Source organism: Medicago truncatula, chromosome 7 (genome assembly GCF_003473485.1).
Source record: "Medicago truncatula cultivar Jemalong A17 chromosome 7, MtrunA17r5.0-ANR, whole genome shotgun sequence".
Taxonomy (NCBI): Eukaryota; Viridiplantae; Streptophyta; class Magnoliopsida; order Fabales; family Fabaceae; genus Medicago; species Medicago truncatula.
In genome coordinates, this window is record NC_053048.1 from 10,369,940 (window position 1) to 10,396,404 (window position 26,465).

General features: G+C 33.3%; 3 protein-coding genes and 1 pseudogene across 3 annotated transcripts; 2 read left to right on the forward strand and 2 right to left on the reverse strand.

The window, feature by feature from the left end:
• Positions 1-3,751: 3,751 nt before the first annotated feature.
• LOC25497805 (protein NUCLEAR FUSION DEFECTIVE 4) lies at positions 3,752-9,103 on the forward strand. Its single transcript, XM_013592525.3, has 3 exons — positions 3,752-4,205; positions 6,603-7,522; positions 8,158-9,103. The coding sequence occupies exons 1-3, from the start codon at positions 3,870-3,872 to the stop codon at positions 8,669-8,671; spliced, it is 1,770 nt and encodes a 589-aa protein (XP_013447979.1). The 5' UTR covers positions 3,752-3,869; the 3' UTR covers positions 8,672-9,103.
• Positions 9,104-10,472: 1,369 nt separating this feature from the next.
• LOC25497806 (probable serine/threonine-protein kinase WNK11) lies at positions 10,473-12,803 on the reverse strand. The gene is made up of 3 exons (XM_013592526.3): positions 12,685-12,803; positions 11,424-11,927; positions 10,473-11,062 (listed from the first exon to the last, which is right to left on the reverse strand). Exons 1-3 carry the CDS (start codon positions 12,685-12,687, stop codon positions 10,658-10,660), a joined length of 912 nt encoding a protein of 303 aa, XP_013447980.2. The 5' UTR covers positions 12,688-12,803; the 3' UTR covers positions 10,473-10,657.
• Positions 12,804-12,979: 176 nt separating this feature from the next.
• On the forward strand, positions 12,980-14,944 carry LOC25497807 (serine--tRNA ligase, cytoplasmic-like; annotated as a pseudogene).
• Positions 14,945-15,189: 245 nt separating this feature from the next.
• Positions 15,190-19,337, reverse strand: LOC25497808 (peroxidase 55). Its single transcript, XM_024770657.2, has 3 exons — positions 19,088-19,337; positions 17,068-17,259; positions 15,190-15,872 (listed from the first exon to the last, which is right to left on the reverse strand). The coding sequence occupies exons 1-3, from the start codon at positions 19,295-19,297 to the stop codon at positions 15,312-15,314; spliced, it is 963 nt and encodes a 320-aa protein (XP_024626425.1). The 5' UTR covers positions 19,298-19,337; the 3' UTR covers positions 15,190-15,311.
• Positions 19,338-26,465: the final 7,128 nt, after the last annotated feature.

The following is a 26,465-nucleotide window of genomic DNA, read 5'->3' on the forward strand; positions in this document are numbered from 1 at the left end:
AGTACTTAACTGAATCTCATTTGTATACATTATTTATTTATAATGTTTTAATAAAAGTACTTATTAAAGATTTAATGACTCCAATGGTAATAAACTAAAAAAATATTTAAATAAATCCACCAATATGTACTTTAATACGTGCATTTAGAAAATAGATAAAAAGAAATTGAAATTAGCAAGAATCACTTAAGTTTTAGATGGTGAGACCAACTTTAATCTACTTTCTTTTCTATTTTAATCGTGGGACTCGTTAGTTGCTGAAGAGAGAGAGGGTATTTATATAGTTGTCGTAACTAATAGGTACTGCTCATGTTTGTCTTCCTTCGATGAAGGTCCTTAATAGGTTGAGGTCATTAGAGCATCTCCAATGAGAGTTCTTTACTTATTACTACCCATGTCCCTGTATATAAGACCATTTTACTAAAATTACGGGAATTAAGAAAATTGATATTTGTATTAAAGTTGTTTGTAATTATTATGGTTTTTACAATTTTATCCAGTAATAAACATCGAGGTCGTTTGTGGGTGATTCATTGTAGTTATTCTCAACAAACATAACTTGCCAGACATACATTTTTAAAGATGAGCTTGATTCCCCTCCTTCGGCAAAGCCTACAACGATGGTGTTTAGGGTATGTTGCTCCTGGATGTTTTAGTTTGGTTCAGGATCTCTGTCTTTCGTGCCTATCGCCTAGGCATGGCAATGGGGCGGGGTGGGAACGGGTTTTACCTTCCCCATCCCCATACCCGATTCTCATATACTTACCTGTTACCCTACCCATACCCAACAGGGATGAGAAATTGAATCTCATCCTCGTCCCCGACGGGTTCGGGTATCCCCACCCCATCCCTATCCCCGTATCGAATAATTTTTTTGATAAAAAATAGAAGTTTTTTTGCATCCCCAAGAGCAACGTTGTAAATACATTATCCAACGATATGCTCACTTTAACATTTGTTAGGCGGAATGATTTAGTTGATCATTTAATTATCAATGGTAGTTTTTTATTAACATGACATATCAACATAAAGTAATTTTTTACATTTGGGACGGTTATGGGTATGGGTTCGGGGTGGGTACCTATATACCCGTTACCCGTTCCATACCCGTGTTTTGAAATCGGGGAAAACCCATACCCATACCCAAACCCAGTCAAAACGGGGAAAACCCGTCAAATTGGGTTTGGTTCGGGCGGGTAACCGCGGGTATGGGTTTTGTTGCCATGCCTCGCTTGTTCTCCTCTAAAATCACGATATTCGTCCTGATTTCTTTTGATGTAGCCTCTCAAATGACCATTCTAGATCAACCTTTCAATTTCTCTCTTCAAATTGATGGAGTCATCAGTGGTGTGTCCTTTGATCCTATGGTATTTTCACAATCCTTCTGGATTTGACCCCATCATCGTTGCATTTGATACTGGAGGATCCCTGACTATCTTTTAATGGTAAACTTCATGGAAGATTTGCTCCATCCTGACTATCTTTCTGGTGTCCTCCTCTCATTTATTTTGAATGTCCCTCTGTCTCGAACTGGGGGCGGACAATAATTCCTTATCTGGTCTTAAATAATATTACTTTCTTTCGTGTCTTTGGCCTTCTTCTCAACGTTGTTCTCCTCGCCTTTGATATAACATTCCACCCTCGAGATTATTTCTTCCATCGAATCTGCAGGTTTTGGGCAAGGGATTCGTTGAACTGGCCCACCCTCAAGCCATATTAAAACAACCTTGATTGTTGCATCATTAAAACAAGTGATATACACACACAGAGGCTCATTTTGTCCCTGCCAGATATTGAAGAGGTTGGCAGTGGATATTTTAAGATGTTTACTGGCCGAGAATTGATGGATCAACTTTCGTATCATGTCTTGGTATCCTACGACAGAAAATCGGGAAAGTTTCATATGCCATCGCGAGGTGGCCTCCTTGAGGGTTCTTGACAACAGTTTGCACTTGAGTGATTATGTGGCTCCGATGATCGCCATTAGGGCATTGAATTTAATGATATGCTCTAATGGATTGCTTCATCCATCAAAGGAGAACAACAATGGTGCTTTGAAGTTATTTGGAATGAAGGCGTTCCAAATTTCAGCTAACAGAGGTTAAGGTCTAGCTCCTTCGTCTCCTCTTGATGGTTCTCACCATGACTGAGCTCTTGTTGTTGCTGCTGAATTGTGGTCATGGAATCATGCAAGGCTTTGTTTTGTTGTTGCAATTGTTCTAATTGGATTTGCATCGCCGCCACAACGTATGGGTCTATGTTTGCTCTTCCCAAACCATCCATCATTCTTGAAACAACCATAAAGGTTTTAGGTTTGGTAAGTGCGGTCTAGGTTAATTTTACCGAGGCCCTACGGTGGGCGCCAAATGCACTTGCAGTGAGTACAATATGAAAGCCCAACGATAAAGGAACTAAACGATTAGGGTTTTTCTGTATCAGAATAGGTAATGCCTTGAGAATGATCCCAATGTTGTTATTTACAGCTCTCTTTGGCCTTTTTTCATAACAACCTTTGCATGCACATTCGATCAATTACCTGTAGCGAAGCGCGCGCATGTCTTATCTTATCCGAATGTTCCGCCTAAAGGTTTCAGCGTCATATGTTTTGGCGACTATTGAGGATAAGGTGGAACAGGTTTCCTTCAAATGTTTAGGCGACATCCTTATTATGGGCTCCTTGTCCCCATCCTAAAATATGACGTTCTAAGTCATAGCAGATGTTACAAATAAAATCAACTCAATTAATCATTTCATTAAAAACTACATACAATCTAAATACGACAATTAAAATTAGACGAAAATAGTACAATTTATTTCCCTTTTAAAACGTGTACTTTCTCTCAATTTTGTCTTATAAATAAATGAAAGTAAATAACAGTCTTTATTTTTTCATTGATAAGTAATAAATAGTCGTATATGTTTGTGATATTTGTCCTATTAGTACTTAAGGTTCCGTCAAATATGTGTCATTGGTCCATAACAATTTGTCTATATAAAATAATTAAAGATGATAAAGACAAATCAAAATCAAATAGTATGATCCGTAGTAGTAAATGACATAACTTACACTACCAAAAAAAATGACATAACTTCACACACGAAATTAATATTAATATTTTACTCAATATGAAAACAAAAAGTCACTAAATTAAATTAAATCAAATGATTAAAATATTTGTACAAAATTTCCACTAGCGATTTGGTTTGGCATGATAGTATTGACTTAGGATCTTAGAGTGTGTTTATCCTCAATGTTTTATATTCAATTTCGACAATATCAATAGATGAACTAGTTTAACTTATTAAAAAATGAAAAATAAAATTAAAACTAACGAACATTCGTAAACTTAACTCAATTGATAGAGACATTAGATACTATACATATAAATCACTATTCGAACTCAAACACTCTTTAGAGATCGGGGTCGAATTCAAACATTTTCAAACACTTTTTTTATTAAGCAGTATAGTGGCTGAAACTTAGAGATTTTATACATGGAGAAGTGAAATATTTGGGGTTCGAACTCCAACCATACATACATCTACGAGCTAAACTTACAGGGACGAATTCATTCACTTTAAAGTGAATATGAATTAGATTACTTTAAATAATAAAATAAAAACCAATGATTAAAATATTTGTACAAAATTTCCACAAGATTATAGTTTTTTATTTTTATATCTATAATAAGATCTTAATGAGGAAAAAAACAATCATCGCCAGCTCATATACAAATCCCTCTTTTCTGCCCCTCCCTCCCTCCCTCCCTCCCTTCAATCAATATCCAACCCTTTTATTACAGATCAAAATCTTCATCATCTTCACAAAACACAAAAACTTTGTAAATTGATTGAACAATCTTTGAAAAATGAGTACATTAAAAGAGAAATTTGTAACCCTATACAAAAGTAGATGGTTTGTTTTTGTAGGAGCAATGTGGTTACAATCATGGGCTGGTATAGGATATTTATTTGGAAGCATATCACCAGTTATAAAAAGTTCATTAAATTATAATCAAAAACAACTTGCTATGTTAGGTGTTGCAAAAGACCTTGGTGATTGTGTTGGTTTTTTAACTGGTGTTTTGTGTGAAATTTTACCTATTTGGGCTGCGTTATTTATTGGAGCTTCTTTGAATCTTGTTGGTTATGGCTGGGTTTGGCTTATTGTTACTAGTAAAGTTCCTGTTCTTCCTTTATGGGCTGTAAGTTTTTTTTTTTTTTTTTTTACTTTTTTTTTGGAATTTTTTGGATGATTGAATTTATTTTTTGTGTTTAAAGTTTGACTCTTTTTTTGTTGGGGTTTGTTTCTGTTACTTTCAATCATAAGATAGTAACTATCTGTTATTTATTTGTTTGTTTCATTCATTTTTTGATAAATTTTGTTGCTTCATTCATCATCAAATTAGTATTTATTGTACAATTTTGATTATTTGAAATTTTGATTTTTTGTTTTTTAGTAATTAATTTCATGTGGTTCCAAATTTTTTGTGTAACTGATTTTTTGAGTATGTTTGGATTTACTATGAATTTCGTGAAATCACGGTGACAGCGTGATTTTGTTGAGTATGTAACTTTTGCCAAAATCACGATGGTGGTGGTACACTATCGTGATTCTGTCAAACTCATTGTCAAACCAAATAAGCACATAACATAATCTCTTTTTCTTCTCGTTAAAATGAGTTTTTCCAGTTTTTTTGGTTGATCATTCATGGGTTTTATGTCTACCTAATTCTACTATATATGAAAATGCAACTTTTTCATTAAAGAAACTTTAGGACCATAATATCTGGAATAAAGGGTTGTTTTGTTTCTTCAATATGGAAAAAGAAGGGACTTTAAATCTAACAGTGACAGGAAGGTTACTTTACAGACAAATCCACTTAAATGAATATTCCATTTCTCTTTTCTGAATTTTGGCATGTGAAATTTTTCCATCACTTTTTTTTCTTTCTACATGATGGTAACAAATAGATGTATATTCTTTTTTATGCTTTTGACTGTTTCACCTTACAATTACTATTACTTTACCAGTGTAATGATTTACAGCATACTGAAGAAGAAGAAAAAAAATGAAAGAATGGTTTAATATACTTTAGATTTTGAAAATTTTCCCTCCAGATGTAATGGTATACATGTTGCAACAATTTGTATCTTAAGCTGACTAAAAACTTTTATAATTAATTGATTTTAACTTTACTCAATTTGGTTGTTGGCTGTGTCTGTTAGCTGTCTCCCATGTGATCATGTGACATGATGCTAAATCTTGGTCACAATTTACAGAATTAATCTTGTTTTGGATTATGCTGCACTGCTTTTCTTTTTCAAGTGTTTTTTTGGTTAACTGAACTCGAGAATTGATTATTGATTATGTAATAAATTTTAATTACTGTCCAAGATTCCTTGAGAAAGTTTTGATTTAATATGTCACACTTGGCAACATAGTACCTAAAAGTTGTATCTTGGTTCTACTTTATGTTTGGACTCGAGTAGTGCCCCCATATAATAATGGCGGATGCTAACAAATTTTGGGGAAGGCTGCTGATCTAGGCATGTGCAGTTTTGGTTTTGGTCTTGGTTTTAGATGTAGTTTGGCGGTTGGGCAAAATATTCAAAATAAGGATTTTGAATTTGTTTAACCTGATCACATGAACGTAGTGTTATTAAATAGAGGCCATAGCAGAATGGCGTGGTGGATTTCGTTACAGCCACCACATGCAATTTGTTAAGCGTCACTTTCTTCAGCGATGCTATAAGTTGAAATCCCTTGTTTTAAAATAAAGATTGAGTTTGCTAGACTTGAACAAGAAGGTAGTGTTCGTGGCCACGATAGAATGGCGTGGTGGATTTCGTGCTGGCTGCCATAGGCAGTTTGTGAAGCACCATTTTCCATGGGGTGCCGTAATTCGCAATCCCATGTTTCAAAATGAAGATTTTAAGTTTGTTTGACCTGAGCACATAAAAGTAGTGTTGTTAATTAGCAACTATGATGGAATGGTGTGGCATATTTTGTGCCAGTCTCCATATAATTTGTGTAGTGTAGCATCACTCACATGGTAGCGCCGTAAGTCACAATCCCATTTTTATATTCCGGAATTGCATCCATCTGCCATCTGCCAATGACAACATTGCAGGTAAAACCCTAATACAAGAAAGCTGGGGAGAGACCCTTATCCAGTTATCCCCTATGAAACACTGACTTAGACATGAAGACTAGACACAACATTGACATGTAGACATTGATAATAATTTAACAAAATATTAGTGATTGTATATATAACCACATGTGTCAGTGTTGTGTCAAACACTGACACGGGTCGGACACTGGCCACTCCTTCAATCTGAGGTCTTGGTGCTGCCAGGTTGTCCCTAGTACTGATTTCTTATAGTTGATGTCTCCTAAAGATCAAAAGTTAGTTAATACCCACCAGTCTCATTGATGTGTCAAGGTGTTGTAAGTGTATATTTGAGGACAATGTAATCGTCATTATATAATAACCTATTAACCATATACATATACATCTTTATTACATTAAGAGGTGTCTTTTAATATATTTATGTACCTTGTTCAAGTTATATGATTAGTTGTTATTGGTGTGCAGATGTGTATTCTTATATTTGTGGGAACAAACGGTGAAACCTACTTCAACACAGTTTCTTTGGTTTCTTGTGTTCAAAATTTCCCGAAAAGCCGGGGTCCCGTGGTTGGAATTCTAAAGGGCTTTGCTGGATTGAGTGGTGCAATATTGACTCAAATATATGCAGTTATCCATTCCCCTGATCACGCATCATTAATATTCATGGTTGCTGTTGGTCCAGCATTGGTAGGAATAGGTCTTATGTTCATTGTTAGACCGGTCGGAGGTCACAAACAAGTGCGGCCGTCGGATGGAAAATCTTTCACATTTGTTTATGGTGTATGTCTCTTGTTGGCTGCTTATTTGATGGGAGTTATGGTTGTTCAAGATTTAGTTGATCTGAGTGAAACTGTTATCACAATTTTTACTATCATCCTCTTTCTGATCCTCATTGTTCCAATTATAATTCCATTGTCATTAACTTTCGGCTCTGCGGAAAAAACTCTAGAGGAAGAAGCACTTCTCCCAGAAACACCAGGACAATCTCAAAATTATTCAGATGAAGTAATATTAAGTGAGTTGGAAGATGAGAAGCCTAAGGAAGTGGACTTGCTCCCTGCGTCGGAAAGGCAGAAACGTATAGCGCAATTACAATCAAGACTGCTGCAAGCGGCTGCAGAAGGAGCTGTGAGGGTTAAGAGAAGGAGAGGACCACATAGAGGAGAAGATTTTACCTTGATGCAAGCTTTGATTAAAGCAGATTTTTGGCTTCTATTCATTTCCATGGTCTTGGGTTCTGGATCTGGGTTGACTGTAATTGACAATCTCGGTCAGATGAGCCAGTCTTTGGGATATGACAATGCACATATTTTCGTCTCCATGATCAGTATTTGGAACTTTCTTGGACGTGTTGGTGGAGGCTACATATCTGAGATTGTTGTCAAGTAAGAAGCAGTTCATTCACACACTGATTAAATATTTATAGCTTGTTTTGTTTCAGATAATGTTTTTTATTAAATATTTATTGCATGTTTTGTTTCAGATAATGTTTTTTATTAAATGTTTATTGCATGTTTTCACCTGTTTCTTGTTTCTGAAGTTCTATAGTGGAAACCATGAAAACTTTCTTTGTATTGTTCAGTGTTACCTATACAAAACTTTGAAACAAGAAACAAAGTGAAACATGATGTGACATTTTTCTATTTAAAACTAAAAACAGAAAGAAAATTGATTGAGACCTTAGGTTGGCTTTATAGGTTCAGTGTAGATTGGCTTATTTGAGCTTATTTACGAGCATAAACACTTATGAGGTTGTTTGGGAGAGCTTATAGAAACAGCTGATGACATGTTTATAAGCTGTCTCAACTTATTTCCTTAAGCTCTCTAGGATGGCTTATGATAAGAGCTCATAACCTATATATAAAAACAGTTTGATTATATTTTATCTTTTGTTATAGAAGTAGCTTATACATACAAACTTATTTGATAAGCGCTTGATTAAGCTGTTTATCCAGAAGGCCATAATCTTATCAAGATTTCTAACATAGTTTTTTTAATTCCAATGTGTTTTACTGAGCAGGGATCATACATTTCCAAGACCAGCTGCATTAGCTGTATTTCAACTAGTTATGACTGTTGGTCATCTTTTCATTGGCATGGGATGGCCAGGTTCAATGTACGTTGGCACTTTATTAGTTGGACTTGGTTACGGTGCTCATTGGGCGGTTGTTCCAGCTACAGCCTCTGAATTATTTGGCTTAAGAAACTTTGGTGCATTATACAATTTCATCACTCTAGCAAACCCTGTTGGAACTCTTGTCTTCTCTAGTCTCATTGCTAGTAGGATCTATGATTATGAAGCAGAGAAACAAGCTCATGGTGGCCAACACCTGAATATAGCATCGTTCGTATCTAGTGCGCTTAATGTTGGTGATGCGCCAAAGTGCGAAGGTTCCATATGCTTCTTCCTGACATCCACTATCATGGCAGGATTATGCATTGTTGCGGCAGGGTTAAGCATGTTTCTCGTGTTCCGAACAAGGATTGTTTATGCTAGCTTGTATGGAAAATCTTCTATGCGAAGCCTTCGATGATCTGTAATTTTTGGACCAAGTATTTTGGCGTCCATTGTTATACTTTAGAAAGTATTTGTAGCTGGTTTGAATCAAAGAAAGGTTAGAGATGCAGAAGCAAGAATCTGAATATGTTTTGAGTGTGGAAAACCAAATGGATTTACCAGCTAGCTGCTTCCACGTGGTTTTGCGAATTCTTTTCCAAATATTTGTGTTATATTGGTTCCTTTCTTTGCTAATAAAGCAGACAAATTTGACACTAGGAGGTTTCTCCTCTTATTTTATAGGGAAATTCACAGAATATCTCCCTTTTGTTACTATGAAAACTGAAATTTGTCCTTATCAGTGGTTATGCTAAATTATGTATTGTAGCTGATGAAGCATTTCATTGCTGTAAATGTTCTGCTCTTTTTTGCTAGCAGTTTTTTATTGTATTGATTGATTATTTGTTTATATTGTGTCAGAATATTTATTATGTATTAACTTATATTTCTATTTTTCATATATACCAATACCATTATTGTATTAACTACAATGGAAAACCTTTGGACTCTTAAGACGATTCTCAAGTGTTTTGAGGTAGCTTCAAGGCAGAGGGTTAACTTTGCTTAAGTAGTGTCATAATCATAAAGGTCGATGTGTTACTCCCTTCTTGTGTTGTGCGAAACACTTCTTGAAGAAAACTTGGGTCCCTCAGTTTTAAGTATCTTGGTCTCCCGGTCGGGGCTAACCCTCGTAGGGAAGTAACTTGGGAGCCTCTCGTTAACCTCATTTCTAACTGGCTTGATTTGTGGAGTAATAAACATGTTAGTCTCGGAGATAGGGTGGTTCTCTTGAATTTTGCTCTGAATTCTATTCTCATCATCTACCTTTACTTTAAAGACAAAGTGTAGAGGAGGGCTTAGGGTTAGGGACGTTCCCCTTGCTAATTTCTTCTCTTACGCAAGTGGTGTTGGAGGTTAATTTTAGAGAGCCAAGTTCCGTGGCATGATATTTTGACTGCTAGGTATAGGTCCCAGTTAGTATTTTTTTCAATTTGGGAGGTCGTTTTGGTGGGATCCGTTATTCCTCTCCTACATGGAAAGGTATCTCGTTGTTGGTCTGAATTATAGGAGGAGATATCTTTTAGTGTGAGAGCTTGTGTTTTTGGGAGAGCTGCTTCGGCTTTAGAGAGTCCGGCCTTCTCTTAAGGTCTTGATTTTTGGGTCTGGAGTAATGATTCATCTAATATTTATTTGGTGAGGTCTACCTATAGGTTCCTTCATAAGAGCGCTAGTAAGGTGGATGAGAGGTCAAGACAAATTGTGCAGCTTCTTTCATGAGTGTCAGATTCTTGATCTCCTCTCAAGGTGAAGATTTTATCTTGCCAACCGCTTTAGGATATGATTGTAACTCACCATAATCTCTTTTGTAGGAGAATTATAATTGCCCCTGGGGTGTTTCTTGTGTTTTCTATGATGAGGCTGTAGAGTCGGCTTGTCACCATTTTGCTAGATTCCCCGTTTTTAGGCCAGGTCTGGTATCATGTACTTAAGTGGTGGGGGTGAGAATTTGTTTTACCTTCAAATTTAGCTAGTTTTCTTAGTATCTTGTTAGACTTTGGTGCGAGAAAAATGAGAGGTTGGGTTTCTTTTACTAAATTGTTGAGTAGTCCGTGTGGAAGATCCCATATTGCTTGCATCTTTTTGGGGCAGGAGACTTATGTGCTCGACTTGGTGGATATGGTTAAACTCACATCTTGAAAGTGATTTTTAGGAAAACATTATGCTAAATTAGGCAAGGCGTAATTAGTAGAAGCAATTGACATTCTTTTGGTCCAATATTGGATTAATTTGCAGTTTTAAAATTGCTTCTCTTTAGTTGTATTGGCATATACATAGACAAAAAAAAAAAACACACACACACACGCACATGTACAAAAATTAAGCACAGTAATCATTTTCATCATAGTAATCAAATCCTACCCTAAATTGATTTACCATCTTAAAATGGTGTAAATTTTCATCATCATAGAATAACCGATTCATCATCAACATCACCATTTTCATCACAATCTAACACATCAAAAAAAGGATCTTTTAGCAATTCATCAGCAGAAGGTCTAGCCCTTGGTTGAGCAAGACACCTTTCAATGAAAGCCTTCACTTCAGCATCCTTTATCTTGTTCAACGATTGAGGTCTCACGCCTGAAGACACCTTTTTGTATATCTTCGCAACATTATCACATTCGCTATACGGAATCTCTCGTGTCACCATCTCTAGTACTAACATTCCGAATGAGTATATGTCAACCATCTCAGTGTAATTCTCTTCATATAACTCTGGTGCCATAAATTCCGGTGTACCTAAAACTGAATGTGCTGAATGGTTCTTTCCCACAATTATTGCCAAACCTAAGTCACCGATCTTAACCTAATTTTCATGGAAATAAAAAAAACATTACTAATGATATCTTGTGATAAACAATGGAAAACAAAAAGAAACGAAAAACTACCATACTTTCAATCCTTGTGAATAAATTAACTATGCATATTCATAACAAAATACTAATCAGTTGAGTTTTTCATCAACAATTCAGATTATTTACTTTAACTACTAAATTGAGTTGTTCACTTTAGAACAGTTAAGTAATTCGACTATTTCGGTTCCAAAATGAGATAATGAACCATAGAAAGTGAATTCAAATTTTATAACATGACATTCCTTGCTCGGGTGAATGATTCGAACGTGATTGAAACTAACTTCAAAATAAAAAGGTTTGAAAAAAAATTACCTGACCGGTGTTTCCGTTGACAAAAACATTACTGCAATTGAGGTCTCTATGAATGATACAAGGATCATGCACATGCAAATAATTCAACCCTTTCAAAATCTGCTTAGACCACTTCTTCAAAGCTTGAAGAGAAACATGCTTATGTTTCTTCCTATATTCCCTCAAATTCCCACTTGTACAAACCTCAGTGATGAAATTCAGTGTATTATGATCATCATCCCTCCAAACATTATAAAGTGCAATGATGTTTCTGTTCGTCATGCTTCTAAGTAATCTCACTTCAGAGTAAAGTCTATCAATCATTGCAGGGTCATTGCTGAAATTCCGAAGCTTAACTTGATTCCAAGCTACTTCTATTCCTTCTTCTTGATCAAATGCTCTATAAACTTTTTTGCAAGCACCCGATCCTAGTAACTCGTCATATCTTCCATATCTTCCGGTTGGATCATTTTCAACAAATAGTTCTGAGTCTTTGTCGGATGGATTTGGTTTAACACTTGGCATCTAGCACCAACATATGGAAAAGATAAATAACATCATAATGAAAACCAAATTATAGTGCAAAAAGTAAAAATAAAATCTAATTCTAGACACTTGTGATTTTTAGAGAATAAAATCAATTAAAAATGTTTGACAATTTATGTCGTGATGTCAAGGTTTTTGATGTCTCTACAATCATTGTGATTTCGATTAAGTGTTGTTTAACGCCGATTCTTCTCTATATAATTTATATGACACAGCCACCACCATAGCCGTGACAACTATTAAAACCTTCGTAAAATCTAATTGATGAAACCTTGGTATGATTTTCAAAGAACAAAATCAGATAGAGTTATAAAAGTAAGTTTAGCAATTTATATGTGACAACATTAGGGTTTTTCATGTCCGATAATCATAATTAAATTTGATTTAGAACACATTAAACTAAAATTCTCCACAATATTAAAACTTACGACTCAACTATTACTGCAACAATGAATGATTATAACCTTTGAAAATCACAACGTTGCTAAAATTTGTGGGGAAAAAGAAACCCATCATCAAAATTCATATGAAGATGCTACTTTTACAAAGGAAATAACAATGTATTAGAAAAAGTAAATGGATGCGTGACAATTCAGATCAAAATATAATAGAGAATTGGGATTATTTAGTATGACATAATAAAACACAAATTCTATGAGTATTGGCATTATTCATCACATTTACTATAAATTACAATTAGAAATAGAATAGAGAAATAGAAGAAGAAGATTGTTACCATAAAGAAAACTTCAACTGAAGCAGGTGAGGGATGACCTGACCTATTTTATGTGAAATGAGAAGAGAATGAAACGTGGAAGTGAGAGATAGTTGAGGAAGCAAAAATCAAGGAGTGCAGTTAAAGTGATATATTTGATTTGATTTGTATTATAAATAAATCTAAACGGTTTTATGGAATCTTTTTTTTTTTTATTTGTTGGTCGATAGACGAAATGACAAAGTCATTATATCACACACAAGTGGAGGTACGGGATTCGAACCCCGGTCATGGCATCCGGCTTAACAATTTCGGCATTTTTCTAGTTGAGCTAGAACCTCTGAATCAAAAATATATAATATTATTAATTCAAGAGGTCAATTACATAGTGGTCCCTCACTTGAGAAGGGATTTCTTCTATCCAAATTCTATTTCGTGTGTCTAAAGCTAGATGGGCCAAAGAATGAGCAACCACGTTGCAAGCCCTACCCGAAAACTTAAATGTCACAAAATCAAACATTCCAGTTTGGTAACCGCTCTTCTCTCATCTGTTTTTGCTCATTCCCGTCAAATAGCCAAGCGTGAGTTAAGCAGGCGTATTTCCGCGAGATTTAACTCACGCGGTGTATTAATTATTGAGTAGAAAACATGTTAGACATCGCGGATCATGCTTAGACGTCAAACTGAAAAATGTATGAGCAATTCTCAGTCCAGTTTTTACATAAAACCACATCCTTGGAATTATTCTGTAAAGTACTTAACTGTTTTATTGAATTTTCAGTCCTGTTTGCTAGACGGCGGCGGCGCAACCCTGAAAACATGTTAGACATCAATCTCTTCCGAGTAGAAAAGGGTCACAACCCTGAAATCATTCGTGAATCTCAACGTCGCCGTGGTGCCAGCATCGAAGTAGTTGATGAAGTTATCAATCTCGACAAAGAATGGCGAAAACATCAATTTGAGTTGAAGAATCTTCGTAAAGAATTCAACAAAATCAACACGGAAGTTTCCAAACTCAAGCGAGGTGGTGAAGATGCTGCCGAGTTTATTTCTAAATCTAAAGAGATTAAAAAAAAAGTCGCTGTTAAAGAGGTTGAGGCTCAGGAAACCGTAAACCTCTTGAATTCTAAGTTGGAAACCATTGGAAACCTTGTTCATGATTCTGTTCCCATTAGCAATGACGACGTTTGTTTTATTTACAATTCTATTGATTTTTTCTTAGATAATATAGAGTTTGTATTGAAAAATTCATGGGATAATATTTATGTTTTAGGCAAACAATGTTGCCGTCCGAACATGGGGTGAGAAAAGAGCTTAATCTAATCTCAAGAATCATGTGGATCTAGTTGACTTGCTTGAGATAGCTGATGTTGCTGGAGGTAGAGGTTACTGTCTCAAAGGAGCTGGTGTTCGTCTTAACGAAGCTCTGATACTCTTTGGGCTTGATTTTTTGTCGAAAAGGTGGAGCAGTTTTGTATTACTACCCCAAATGATAATGATTCATGGGACAAGCATGAGGAAATGCTCAAGAAAGCTGAGCACTTCTACGAAGCGCTGAACATTCCCTATCAAATTGTTTCTATCGTTTCTGGGGCCTTGAATTCTGCCGCAGCTAAGAAGTATCATGGTTTCCGGCTTCTAAAACATACAGGGAGTTGGTGTCGTGTTCAAATTGTACAGACTACCAAGCCAGAAAATTGGAAATTCGATATGGACAGACGAAGAAGAGCAGTGAGCTGTTGAAGCAATATGTTCATTTGTTGAACTCTACTCTCACGGCTACTCAAAGGACCATTTGCTGCATACTAGAGAACAATCAGAAGGAGGATGGAGTAGTGATACTAAAAGTCCTTAGGCCATTCATGGGTGGAAAAACATTCCTGCCATTCAAGAACCAACCGAATAAAGAAGCCAAAGGGGCGTTGAAACATGTTCAATTTAATCGAGCTGGTCATGTTCCATTTAATCGAGTTGGTCATATACTAATTAAGTTCAATTATGAATTTCATTGGAAAGAAGAATGCAGTCTGGAAAATTGGGACTAGAATCAGCTCAATCAAATGGAAAATTGGTCATATACTATGACCAACTCGATTAAATGGAACATGAACAGCTCAATCAAATGGAACATGTTTCAACGCCCCTTTGGCTCCATCATTTGTCAACAAAACGATATTCATTTATTGATATTTCTAGTGCTCTTGTCAAAACCAGAAATCATCGATATAGAAGTATGACAAACTCGCATGTCAAAACTAAACGTTGAAATTGAATATTATCTGTTAGTACAAACCTAAATAAAAGTTTACAAATTAGTATTGATAATTGATATTGAAATTGAGATGGATTGATGTGATTCATCAGAGTTAATTATTTATCACAACAAAAAAAAATCACATTCATATATTAAATATATGCAAGTTTATTAAGATTATATACAAGTCATTATTTATATAAACAAGTTAAAACGTGAAAGCATACATCATCACTACATAATTGAATTAGTTTAATGAACACAAGCAACCAAGTAAAAGAAATTTATCCAAACTTGGAATGTAATATTATTATTGTTAATAATATAATACATTTAGATCACCATCACTCAATAATCATATACAAACTAATTATATTTTTTTGCCACCATCACACTAATTAAATTTGCTACAATCTCTCCTAATCTCTCCCTCTTTACCAGTTTTTACCCCAACTCTTCCAAGCTTCTTAATAGCCACAACAAATGCCTCAAAGAATTTACTACCATCATTAGCAAATTCAACAACCGTAGATCTTGAAGCATCATCAGTGAATAAAACTTGATCTGAACTTAATAACCCTTTTCCATTAACCAAATTTTTGTAATACAAATTATCAAAAGTATGTTCAGTTTGAGTATCAAGGGCAAGCACAATGTTTGGGTCAACATTTCTAGGGCAACCTGACATTAGTTGTTGAGCATAGGTTGGGTCCAAAGTGGGGTCCACTTGAGATGAGTATAAACGGTTTGTGAATTGGTCACAATGTGAGAATCCTACGGTGTGTGCTCCTGAGAGTGCAATCATGTCTTTTTCGCTTAGGCCGTGTTTGGAGAAAATAGTGTTTAGTTGATTCAGATTGAAAGTTGGTTTTGGAAGATTTGCTTCAACATTTGATGCTTTGGAATTGAGTCCGTCTCTTCGTCCAAGTTCAACGCTGAATGATGGACCTCCTAGCTGTGATACATAGTTGAATATAATAATATACATCAATTCGATTTTGATTATAAGACGACAAATAATTAATTAAATGAAGTGGTTTAAAATACACCAAAAAAAAATATATTAGGAAGTAAAACTTGTCCACCCGAATTGACATCGGATAAAACCGAATCTGAAATTTTGAGGAGTATCACACTCCAAAGTCTTAACCAACACCCATAAAATAAAATAGTCAATTTTACTACTTACATCTTCTATTAATGATATGATTAAAACTACTCTTTAATTAGTTTGGATTTTATTTTGTAATAATTATTTTATGAGTATGAAACAAATTTTATAGTATTTTTTTATTTTATTTTTGTATTCAAGAACAAGTGAAGGTATTGTCTTAGATAAACAAGAAAGGAAATAGTTTTTTAAAATGAAAGACTATGTACAAAAAGCCACCCAAGTTCACAAGTGTGGGGGTGCAAATAACAACTGGAAAATTAGCAAACCAAATATAGTTTGGTTGTCCAATAGCTAGTAGAAAATTGTTGTTCACACTTCAATGTTTGCTAAAAAATATCAGTATTTTACGAAAATAACCTGATTCACAATTAACTACCGGTGAATAAAATATGCGGTAGTTAACTATCGATGTGGTTATTTTCCATCGACAGTAAACTGCCGCGGAGCTTCAAATAAAACACAGACTATTTTTTTTCTTACTAACTCACAAGAATAAATAAAAATTGGTAGTATGATCTTTATAAATACACGCAAACAATTAAATGTATTTTTTTATGAATCATTTTAATGTATTATATCTTTTGATGAGTTTGACAATTTAACCTAAAAAAATGAGTTTGACAATTTAATTACTCACTAAGTTTTCTTTATTGAAACAACCTTTTTTTTTATGCATATCATGATGTCACTATAAGCTTCTAAATATTTTTTATTTTTTTGAAGGAAGCTTCTAAATATTATTAAAATGTGATACTCTATCAAAATAAACTCTTGTGGGGTTAATGAAATGCAATGATTTTTACTTAATTTTAGGGTTTGTAATTTTGTAATAAAATAAGGGTAATGTTATCCGGTGTTTCCCTGACACCGGTTAAGGAACAATAAATTAATGGATCTACTTATTAATTTATTGTTCATTAACCCGTATCGGTGTTCGGGCACCGGTTAACAGCACCCATAAAATGATAATGCTTACCAAGGCTATAACGTCTCTAGTGGCAATTGCCAAAATGTCTGCACATGAAACAACTCCTGGGCATACAGATTCTACTGCTTGCTTTGCTTTAATCACAGTGTCAAATCCATCTCCTGGTAGAGAAAGATTCTCCTTTGCATCTTTTTCTGCATCTCCATTTGGTGAAGCAATCATAACTGAAGCATCACATCCCTATAAATCAAAATTGTTCTTTAATACAAACCTAACCATTTTTAAAAGAAGGATTGAAAAAGTTTAAAGAATTAAGGGAGCAAAATTGTTTTGATTTACTCATCCGAACGTGGGAAAAAGTCTGTTAAAGAGTCTCACGTTGGATAAAAGATAATCTAAACGTGTTTTTTATTCAAGACAATCATCATCCGACAAGTCAGTTTTGTGAATTTGTATTAAAGTCATCAACGATTTTTAAGAAAGCCAAAACTTGAGCCTAATTTTTCTTAAGGTTGGACTATATGTTACAATAAATAAATAAAAGCTATATTCCAAATTCAAAATACTTTTATTTTTTTCAGAAAATAGACAGTGTAAATAAATAAATAAATAATGGATAAGTTAAACGTAAACAGTGTATAAATTTCTGTTTTGGCTTATTTGTGTTTTTTACAATAATTATCCAATTATTAGTTCACAGACAAATGAGTGCAGTATATACCAACAGTTGAGTGTAATAGAGTTATTTTTGGAGTATAGCTCCAGCATTGAAAATTAAATATTTTTTTTGCATAAAATCAGATCTATCAATACTATAGCCTAGTAATTTGTGGGGAGTCCTAAACCAAAGGGATTTAGTGGCTAAGAAGAGTATCACAATTATATACTAATATTTTGGGATAAAAACAAACAAACTAAACCAAATCAATTTTGGCAGCAATTGAGTTATATTGAAATGAAAAATCAAATCCAAGTTGTATTAATTTTGTGTTCTTAGTCAATGTCTTCTTCTAGTTCTAGCTAGCAAGCAAATTCTTATGACATGGGATATTATTGTTTATTGCGTCCACCATATGTGTATGGTGACTATTTCATAGCATATTTCTATCATTTTCTGCTTCTAAAAATCAAAAGAATCAATCTCTCACAATTTCCTAGCAGCTCTTAATTCAATCTCTGACTAAAAATTAGTTCATATTTTCATATGGAGACTAATTAGTCTCTTTTGTACAACTAAAAAAAATTAATAGAGTGGTTAATTTTTCCATTATCTAAACAAGTTAAAGATAAATTTGACTATTATTTTTTGTTTGAAACTAAATTGAATCGCTAGAACATTGTGAGGTTTATTCAATGTTTTTTTTTAAGGCTACAATTAATTTCGCAATCCATTTTTTAAAAATTCTCTTGGTGGATATAGCACCACTCTTTATGAAATTGTGTTAGTTTCAACCGCACTGTGAGATGAGGATGTCATCGTTTATAAACACTTATTTTGGTTTGTTAAATTACATGGAACTTTTAGCTTTTAGTAAAAGATAAGTTACGCATACCATTCCAATTTTCCATACATCGTTAATGCAAATTTTTAGTGGATGACATATTTACGATTAAGACCTAGGAAAAAGAAGTTTAAGCAAGCCTCCACCGGCCATAAAAGTCTTAAAGATTTTACAAAAGTTCAAATGAACATATGACGTTATGACAAAAAACTATTAAACAAAAATTTTAAAATAAATTTTTGTAAATTTTTTGTTTACATATCAATAAAGGTGTAGAAAATTGAAGCACACATAGATATTGGAAGAATTGCAAGATTTTCTACACCTTTCACTTAAAATTTCATTAATTTCAAATGATCATTGATCATCAATGAAGGAAACAATTCTACAACTATGAAGAATCAAGAAATTGAACCACACATACATATATGAAGAAGCATAATTTTTTCTTTATAAAAAAAACTTGAAGATATATACAAATAAATGAGGAACTGAAGAACAAAATATATATATATATATATATATATATATATGAACTGTGAGAATTAAGTATATGTATACCATACCTCAACAAAGCAATCATGCAAAAATAGACGAAGAGTAGCTTGTCCAGTGGTGATAGTTTGTGTAAACTTATTTGTCACTGCTTGAGCCACCACAAGTTCAACATTAGGGCAACTTGAAACATAGAAATTCTCTACTAATTGGCATTCTCCACTAGAAAATATGGTAAAAGCCATAACCATAGCCATAAATACTATTCTTATTTTCTCCATCTCTTCTACCTCTCTTTAATTAGCTAGTTTGCAATATTCAAATGTCTCCACAACTCTACTTCTATTTATATAAACAATAGATCAATATCAATATACATTAAAAGTAACTTAAAAAATAATAATTGAGAATAAGTTGAATTACCTAGTTACCCTCCAAACCACTAGTTGTTTTTGTTAATATATAGTAATATATAGCTGGAATATGTCTTGGTCCAAGTTCAAGTTTTCAGTCATTTTAACTTGTCAAAATGAAATTTTCCTCTTGAAGTTTTCACATGGGATTTTGTTATTATATAAGGTGTATAATCATGTGTTACAAGTTTGCTATAATCAAATAGATATATACTACTCGTTATTTTAAGTTAAATAATTTAAATTGGTTAAGAAATCTTAAATGACTATTTTTTAAATAATTTAGTATTAAATATATACATTACCAAAAACTTGTTCTTAATATTCAAAAGTTTGTAACCCATTTGGGGTTGGTCTAGTGGTTGGCTTGGGATCTTGGAGTTTGCTCCTCCAGAGGTCTCAGGTTCGATTCCCTCTGGAGCCAATTTCGGTGGGCTAAGTCCATACAGAGCTTGCTCTGGCTTTAAATGGGGTCCCCGCAAGTGGGCGGTGGGATTGATCCCCTCGGATTAGTCGATTCTTGATCCGATACCGAGTTTTCAAAAAAAAAATATTCAAAAGTTTGTCTATTCTTTTTTTTTTTGTCAAATAGCGTAGTGGCTAGAGAAATTCACCTTAAAGGTGAATAAGTTGGGTGTCTAGGGTTCGAACCCCGGCCCCTGCATACAAATGCATTATCCCTTACATATACTGCATTAAAATATGATTAAAACTCATGATTGAATGGTTCATTAAAAATAAACAAAACTTCAGTTTTTTTAATAAAAAAAAATAGAGAACGCACACGCGTTTCTCTTCTCTTCTCTCATAAGTGAAAGTTACTCGCTCTGTTTTCAGCTTCCCTCAAAACCTCTTCGTTTCCCTCTCATCAGCGCCAACAACCGTCGATTGTGCCGCCGTTCATCTCAATCGCCGCTGTTCATTCATCTCTGAATAACAGGATCCTCCTCTCCACTCCATGCATCGTTCCCTCTTCTGGTAACCGTTGTCTCGTCGCCGTCGGTTTAAGCAGTGGTATGTGAATTTTATATCGGTGCTATTGATTTGTGCATTATTTGGTTTGTGAATCATATATGGTCTAAGCTTTTGTTATTGCTAATTCAGCTATATATTCCTACTATTCTTATTCATGTGCTATCTAATTTATATGATGAAATTTCTTGTATGCATTTCTTTAATTTAAAACGTTTGTTGTTTTCAACATTTATTCTTTTCTTATTGCTCATCACAATCTCTGACACTAAGACTCTGTACGTACATGGATTCATCATCAATTCGAGATTGTGTAGATAAATGGGTGAACAATATCCATGAACAGAATGTTCATCACGAGAAAGAAAGTATTGCCAATAGTGGACCTCTCTTGGGTAATTTGCCAGGATTAACGATTATAGGGACCGATTTTTACATGACCCCTAATTACAGGGACGAAACACATATTAAAGCCTAAAAAAATAATGTTTTGTTTATTTTTAATCTCAACCATTCAAACATTTTTTTTCCACATGTCATTCATCCAAGACCTTAAATGGGGTAAATGGAGCTGATGGTAAATGGAGCATACCCGCACTCCCCGCAGTGGGGAGAGCCTCCCTTACATGTTGTCGGTGTCATCGAAGATTAAATCTTCTCATGAATATTTTAATCTCAACACTTGAATTTATTTTTGCCACGTGTCATGCATCCATGCCTTATAATGAAATAAATGGACGACACCTAAATGGAGCAGAGATGAACTCTACAAATAGATGGTGAATTCGAATCCCTTAAATTAATCGGCCTTTATACCGAATATCGAGTTAAAAAGAACGAATATCAAGGTGGACACTAATATGCTTAATGCTAAGCAAAATGCCGAAATTATTAGGCCGGATGTCATGACCAGGGTTCGAACCTCGATACATCCATTTGTGTGTGTGAACTTACAATAGTTTTACCATTTCGTCTATCTACCAAAAAAAATGATAGCTTCTACATGGTGCGGGCTAGGATGACGCAAATGGCTTTTATTATTAAAAAATTGTTAAATTCAATAGAAACGTTGAATCTTGATAGATCAATATAGTAAAAATCACTCAACATCTAAAAGAAATATTGAAAATTGAAATTCTGAGAAGGAGCCATATCACTTATATAAACAACAAATACTATTAAGTGCAGTCCCAAATATAATTTGAAATTTCAGCCAAATCTTCTTCAGTCGTCTTTTTCTTCCTTAAAATCCTTTGTCAATAGCACACATCTTCCACAAACAGATAATTAATATAGGGTTAATACTTCTTTGGTCACTGCAAATGCAATATTGTGTGGATCCGGTTAATACCTCTAAAAAAACTCTCACTTTCAAATTTAATGTCTAAAAAATGAATGCAATATAGTAGGGACCAAATGAGATATTAAACTATTAATATAAGTCTTGCGTGGTACCTAAAATTTGAAAGCAAGACTAGGGCATTTTCAGTGATTACTTAAAGATAAAGATAGGATACAGGTGTGGAATAATAAGGAGGACACGAAAACAACTCAAGTGATGCAACAGAAGAATTTTTGAATAATATTATACCTTATTAAAGCTTAATTTTGATTAAAGACATTTACAATTTTGTAAGATTTTCTTAGTTTTTCACCATGATGGTTTAAGTTATTCTATGGTTGGAAGATTAACTTTGTTAAAAGTAAGTTGTATACCATTAACTTGGATGATAGATTTCTTTCGGCCGCTGTAACCGTTCTGTCTTGTAGTACTGAAATTATTTCTTTTAAATTTCTAAGTATCCCTCCTGGTGGTAACCCAAGGAGAAGAGAAACATGGAGGCTGATTGTGGAGGCTATGTTGAAGAGGTTATATGTTTGAAATGGACATCATTTGTTCATAGGAGGAAGAGTTATTTTGTTAAATTTGGTTTTCTTCAGCATACCACTTTATTTTTTTTCCTTTTTCAAGGCAACTAAATGTATAATTCAACAATTCATTAGCCATCAAAGGAATGGGGTGAAGGGATGTAGGCAGCCACGGATCTACATGTAGAGTTTTGGGGGCTGCCTCCACAACATGTTTATTTTTTTGGGTATTGAATGATTGTTTGTTCATATATTTAAACAAATATATATTTAATAGTGTTAAAAATGAAAAAAAATCATACAATCTAATTTTAAAATATGAATACTCGTAGAGAAATATATTTCATAGATGACTATGTATTTTGAGTTTCTTGATGTAAAATAGTATAGTTTTTGTAATCTCCAAATTCTTGATGTAAAAATCATGTTTGTTTATATAAATATTTTATAGTATATGATTTTGTTCCCATGTATCAAAATTTCTGGATCCATTACTGAATGGAGGGGAATAAGCTTTGTTGGATGAAGTGGGAATAAGTTTGCCTTTTGTAAAGACTTGATATTTATAGAGTAAATGAAAATTCATAAATTATTATATAAAACATTATCATAAATTAAATCGAAGGAGTTTGAAAATAATCCATTATTAGAAAAAGACTCTTGAGTAGTCTTTTGCCAATATCAACAACTAGCCCTTTCTTCCTCTCTCTTCTCTCCTCCTCAAACTCTAACCTTCACCCCTTTCTTCTTCTTCTTTTCAGAGGGGTGATTCCGAATTGTTTTTCCTTTTATCCTAATTGAATAAGTGATTTCACATATTTTCTGTTTTCTTTCGTTTGTTTTTGTGATTTCGTCGTCTTTGAACGACTTTGTTTGTTTTGATTTCCCGTCTTTGTGCGGTGTGTTTTTGATTTCCCGTCTTAGTGCGGTGTTTATTTGATTCAGGTTGAAAGATTAGCTTTGAGCAAGTGCAAATCCGATCAATGACAATGACTTTGGTGTCGTTAACGTTGCAGATCCAAAGACATGAGTATTTCGGAGACAAAAATAAGTTATATTAGTCATATTTGTAGGCATAGGTACTTTGCCGTTTTATGCTATTAACATTGATGTTGTGAGTTTGTTCACAGATTCATCCTTTTTGTTTTTAGCAAATTTGAATTTCTATTGTATTAATATACTCTATCAATTTGAATGAATGAATATCGTTTATTTTGTCAAAATAAAAAAAACATACATCACAAACTTGAACGATTTTTGTTTTCCAACAACTTAATGGCTATTTGGTTTTTACCTCTATCAATGTAGCATGTTGGTATTAATCGGTCAATGAAACTTACTCCACAATTTTAACAATGAGTCAAATTCCACACATGTGATTTGTGATGGAGTTATTTGAGAAAACAAATATTTCTGGTGATCAGATTATGATGTGTTAGTTCTTTATTTAAGTGTTCTAGATATGAAATTTGTAACACTCTTTAATTTAATTTATAATTTTTTTATTAGGTTAATTATGTCTCTCATATTTTTGTTATTTTTTCTTTTATTTAAAAAGAAAATACTGACTTAATTTGATCTAGTAATTAAATGGAAATTGATTTCATTATTATGCACTAATAGTATATAGACCAATTAAAATAACATATAATCATGTTTTAATATACTTATATTTTTCAAGAGTTCTTTTTTTGTCGTGATCCAAACCTTACATATATTATACATTGTTCATATCAAGTGAGCTACACTCACGAGGACTTTCAAGAGTTTAATATATAGCTCAACTGATTTGAGTTAACAGAATAAAGAAATTGAAAAGTTAAAGATACAAATTGAAGTTTGACAAGGTATGAAAATATTAAATAACACAACTATATTTTTGGAGAGTTGGATAACCCAACTAATTTGAGTTAAGAGATTAAAAAAGTTGAAAAATTAAAGATACGAGTTCAAATTTGACAAAGAATAAAAATACTAACATAATAATTCTCAAAAAAATTATAGCGTCGGGGTTATTAAACTCTACACCCTCCGGTCACTATTATAAGCAAAAATTAACATTTTAGATTCATTCATTAAATGATGTATGTGGTCTATGATAAAGACCATATACATAATTAAATAAATAAATCTAAAATGTAGTTTTTTTGCTTATAATAGTGAATGGATGGTGTATATTTTAATACAAACTCGTCCATAGTTAGTAGCTTTTGATTTGAAATAATGCATTTAATTTTGTGTAAAACTGTTTGTTGTTACGTGGTCATTGGTTGAAAATCAAAACTGGAATTTTGCAAGGAAAATTGATATAAGATGTTACGTGGCTCATTGATTGAATTCGTGTTATATTTGTAGTGAGCTCATTGATAGTTACTAGCTAATTGATTTTGACACCTTAACTAGTACAAGATGTATCCAGTGTAGCTTTGACATTTGCATCCAATGACTCTTCAAATTTAATTCTTTATCATCACTTCACAATATTTAAATTATAGTAGGTTTGGAATTGAATTTGAATTTACCCTTTCTCGTTTTGTTTCTTTTTTAAATTCAATTCATCTATTTGAGTTAATCTATAGGCTAAGCTCATTCAAAGCTTGTATTTCCTTATGGCAGCTAATGACTTCACTAAGTAACAACTTCTTTTGACATCAACTTTAGAAAACACATCCATACTCATGACGACTTGATTTCTTAAAAAAATTGAGATTTGGAGAAGTTAAGTAGAGTATATATGATTCGGAGAAGTTAACTCATGAATCAAACGAGCCGAATTATATGTAGTTTAAGTTCAGCTCATTTAGTTAGCGAACTTAATTTCTCGTTCAAGTTCAACTCATTTGGTTCATGAACCAAGTTCGATGAACAAATTGTCGAGTCGAGTTTCGAACTATGTTCGAATTGCCTCAGTTCATTGCCAGCCCTATTTTGAATTGAAAATTATTTTTTCCTGCCCTTAAATTCAACTCAACTCAACTCATTGATGGTCAGATTGATTTTGTTCGATTTTAGTTTTAAAAGTACAGGTTAAACATTTAACCTAGACCAAAGATAATTGATTGGTTCCAATATTGTGTTTGAACAACAATCTAGAGAGGTGATTTAAGACAAAAAAAATTGGCCTTAAAACTCTGTTTGGTTAGCAGATAGTTGACAAGCTAGCTTATATAGCGGATGTTTATAAACTACTTTATAGCTGATAGTAGATAAGCTAACTAACTTATCAAACTTGTAGTTTTTAATAAAATTAAGGCCAAATACCTCCCCAGATCATTTAAGTTTTATGTTTGTTTCAAATAGATCCTTTAAATTTCTAAGGTTTCAGATAAGTCCTTTAAGTTTTGAGTTTGTTTCGATAGGTCCTTTAAGTTTCTAAGATTTCAGATAAGTCTTTAAGTTTCAAGTTTATTTCAGATAGGTCCTTTAAGTTTCTAAGGTAGCTTAAAAATTAACTTTTAAAGTAGCTTAAAAATATGAAAAAACATATGAAAAAATATTGCATTTGATTAAAAATTATTTTTTCAATTAATATTGTAGGGGTAAAATTGAGATAAAAGTGATAAGATATAAGTTATTTGATTTTTTTTTTGAATAAATATAAGTTATTTGAATTAGCTTGTTACAAACCAATATAAGCTTATAAAAATAAACAATAAACTCATGAGAAAATGATCATTATTAAACGAATAATTTTTAGTCAAATGAACTTATAAGGTACAAAAATATGTCTTACGAAACATTCGATGAGTTTATACGGTCAAAAATATGTATTACCAAACATATGATAAATCATCCATTTTGAGTGCTCGAAGAGAAAAAAATGGATGAGCTTATAAGGTAAAAAAAAACTGGCTTATAAAGAAAAGGCTTAAGAGTAGTATTAACTCCCTAATTTTCTCAAAGTTGCGATTTTGGTCACCTAAAAAAAAAACTACAAAATCGCCCCTAAGTTTTGCAATTGTAGCAGTTTTGGCCCCCCGAGACAAAAAAATAAAAATAAAAAATAACACGTGACACCTCATTTATGGTGCCACGTCAACGTAGACCGGGTCAAAATTGGGATTGGGGACTAAACCTGGTACAAGTGCAAAACTTAGAGTCAAAATCGCAACTTTGAGAAAGTTAAATGGCTAAAATTGCTATTAAGCCAAATGAAAAAGAGAATTGTTGTTCCCACATGTTGTTTGGCTGTGCC

What these genes read in the sequence shown, in the direction of transcription:
- LOC25497805 (XM_013592525.3), top strand. Translation starts at nt 3,870, where the DNA reads ATGAGTACATTAAAAGAGAAATTTGTAACCCTATACAAAAGTAGATGG. An exon ending in CTGTTCTTCCTTTATGGGCT is followed by an intron (nt 4,206 to 6,602) that starts GTAAGTTTTTTT and finishes ATTGGTGTGCAG; the next exon opens with ATGTGTATTCTTATATTTGT. An exon ending in ATATCTGAGATTGTTGTCAA is followed by an intron (nt 7,523 to 8,157) that starts GTAAGAAGCAGT and finishes TTTACTGAGCAG; the next exon opens with GGATCATACATTTCCAAGAC.
- LOC25497806 (XM_013592526.3), bottom strand. An exon ending in TCAACGGAAACACCGGTCAG is followed by an intron (nt 11,063 to 11,423) that starts GTAATTTTTTTT and finishes CATGAAAATTAG; the next exon opens with GTTAAGATCGGTGACTTAGG.
- LOC25497808 (XM_024770657.2), bottom strand. Translation starts at nt 19,297, where the DNA reads ATGGAGAAAATAAGAATAGTATTTATGGCTATGGTTATGGCTTTTACC. An exon ending in TGCATGATTGCTTTGTTGAG is followed by an intron (nt 17,260 to 19,087) that starts GTATGGTATACA and finishes TTTGATTTATAG; the next exon opens with GGATGTGATGCTTCAGTTAT. An exon ending in CTAGAGACGTTATAGCCTTG is followed by an intron (nt 15,873 to 17,067) that starts GTAAGCATTATC and finishes TATGTATCACAG; the next exon opens with CTAGGAGGTCCATCATTCAG.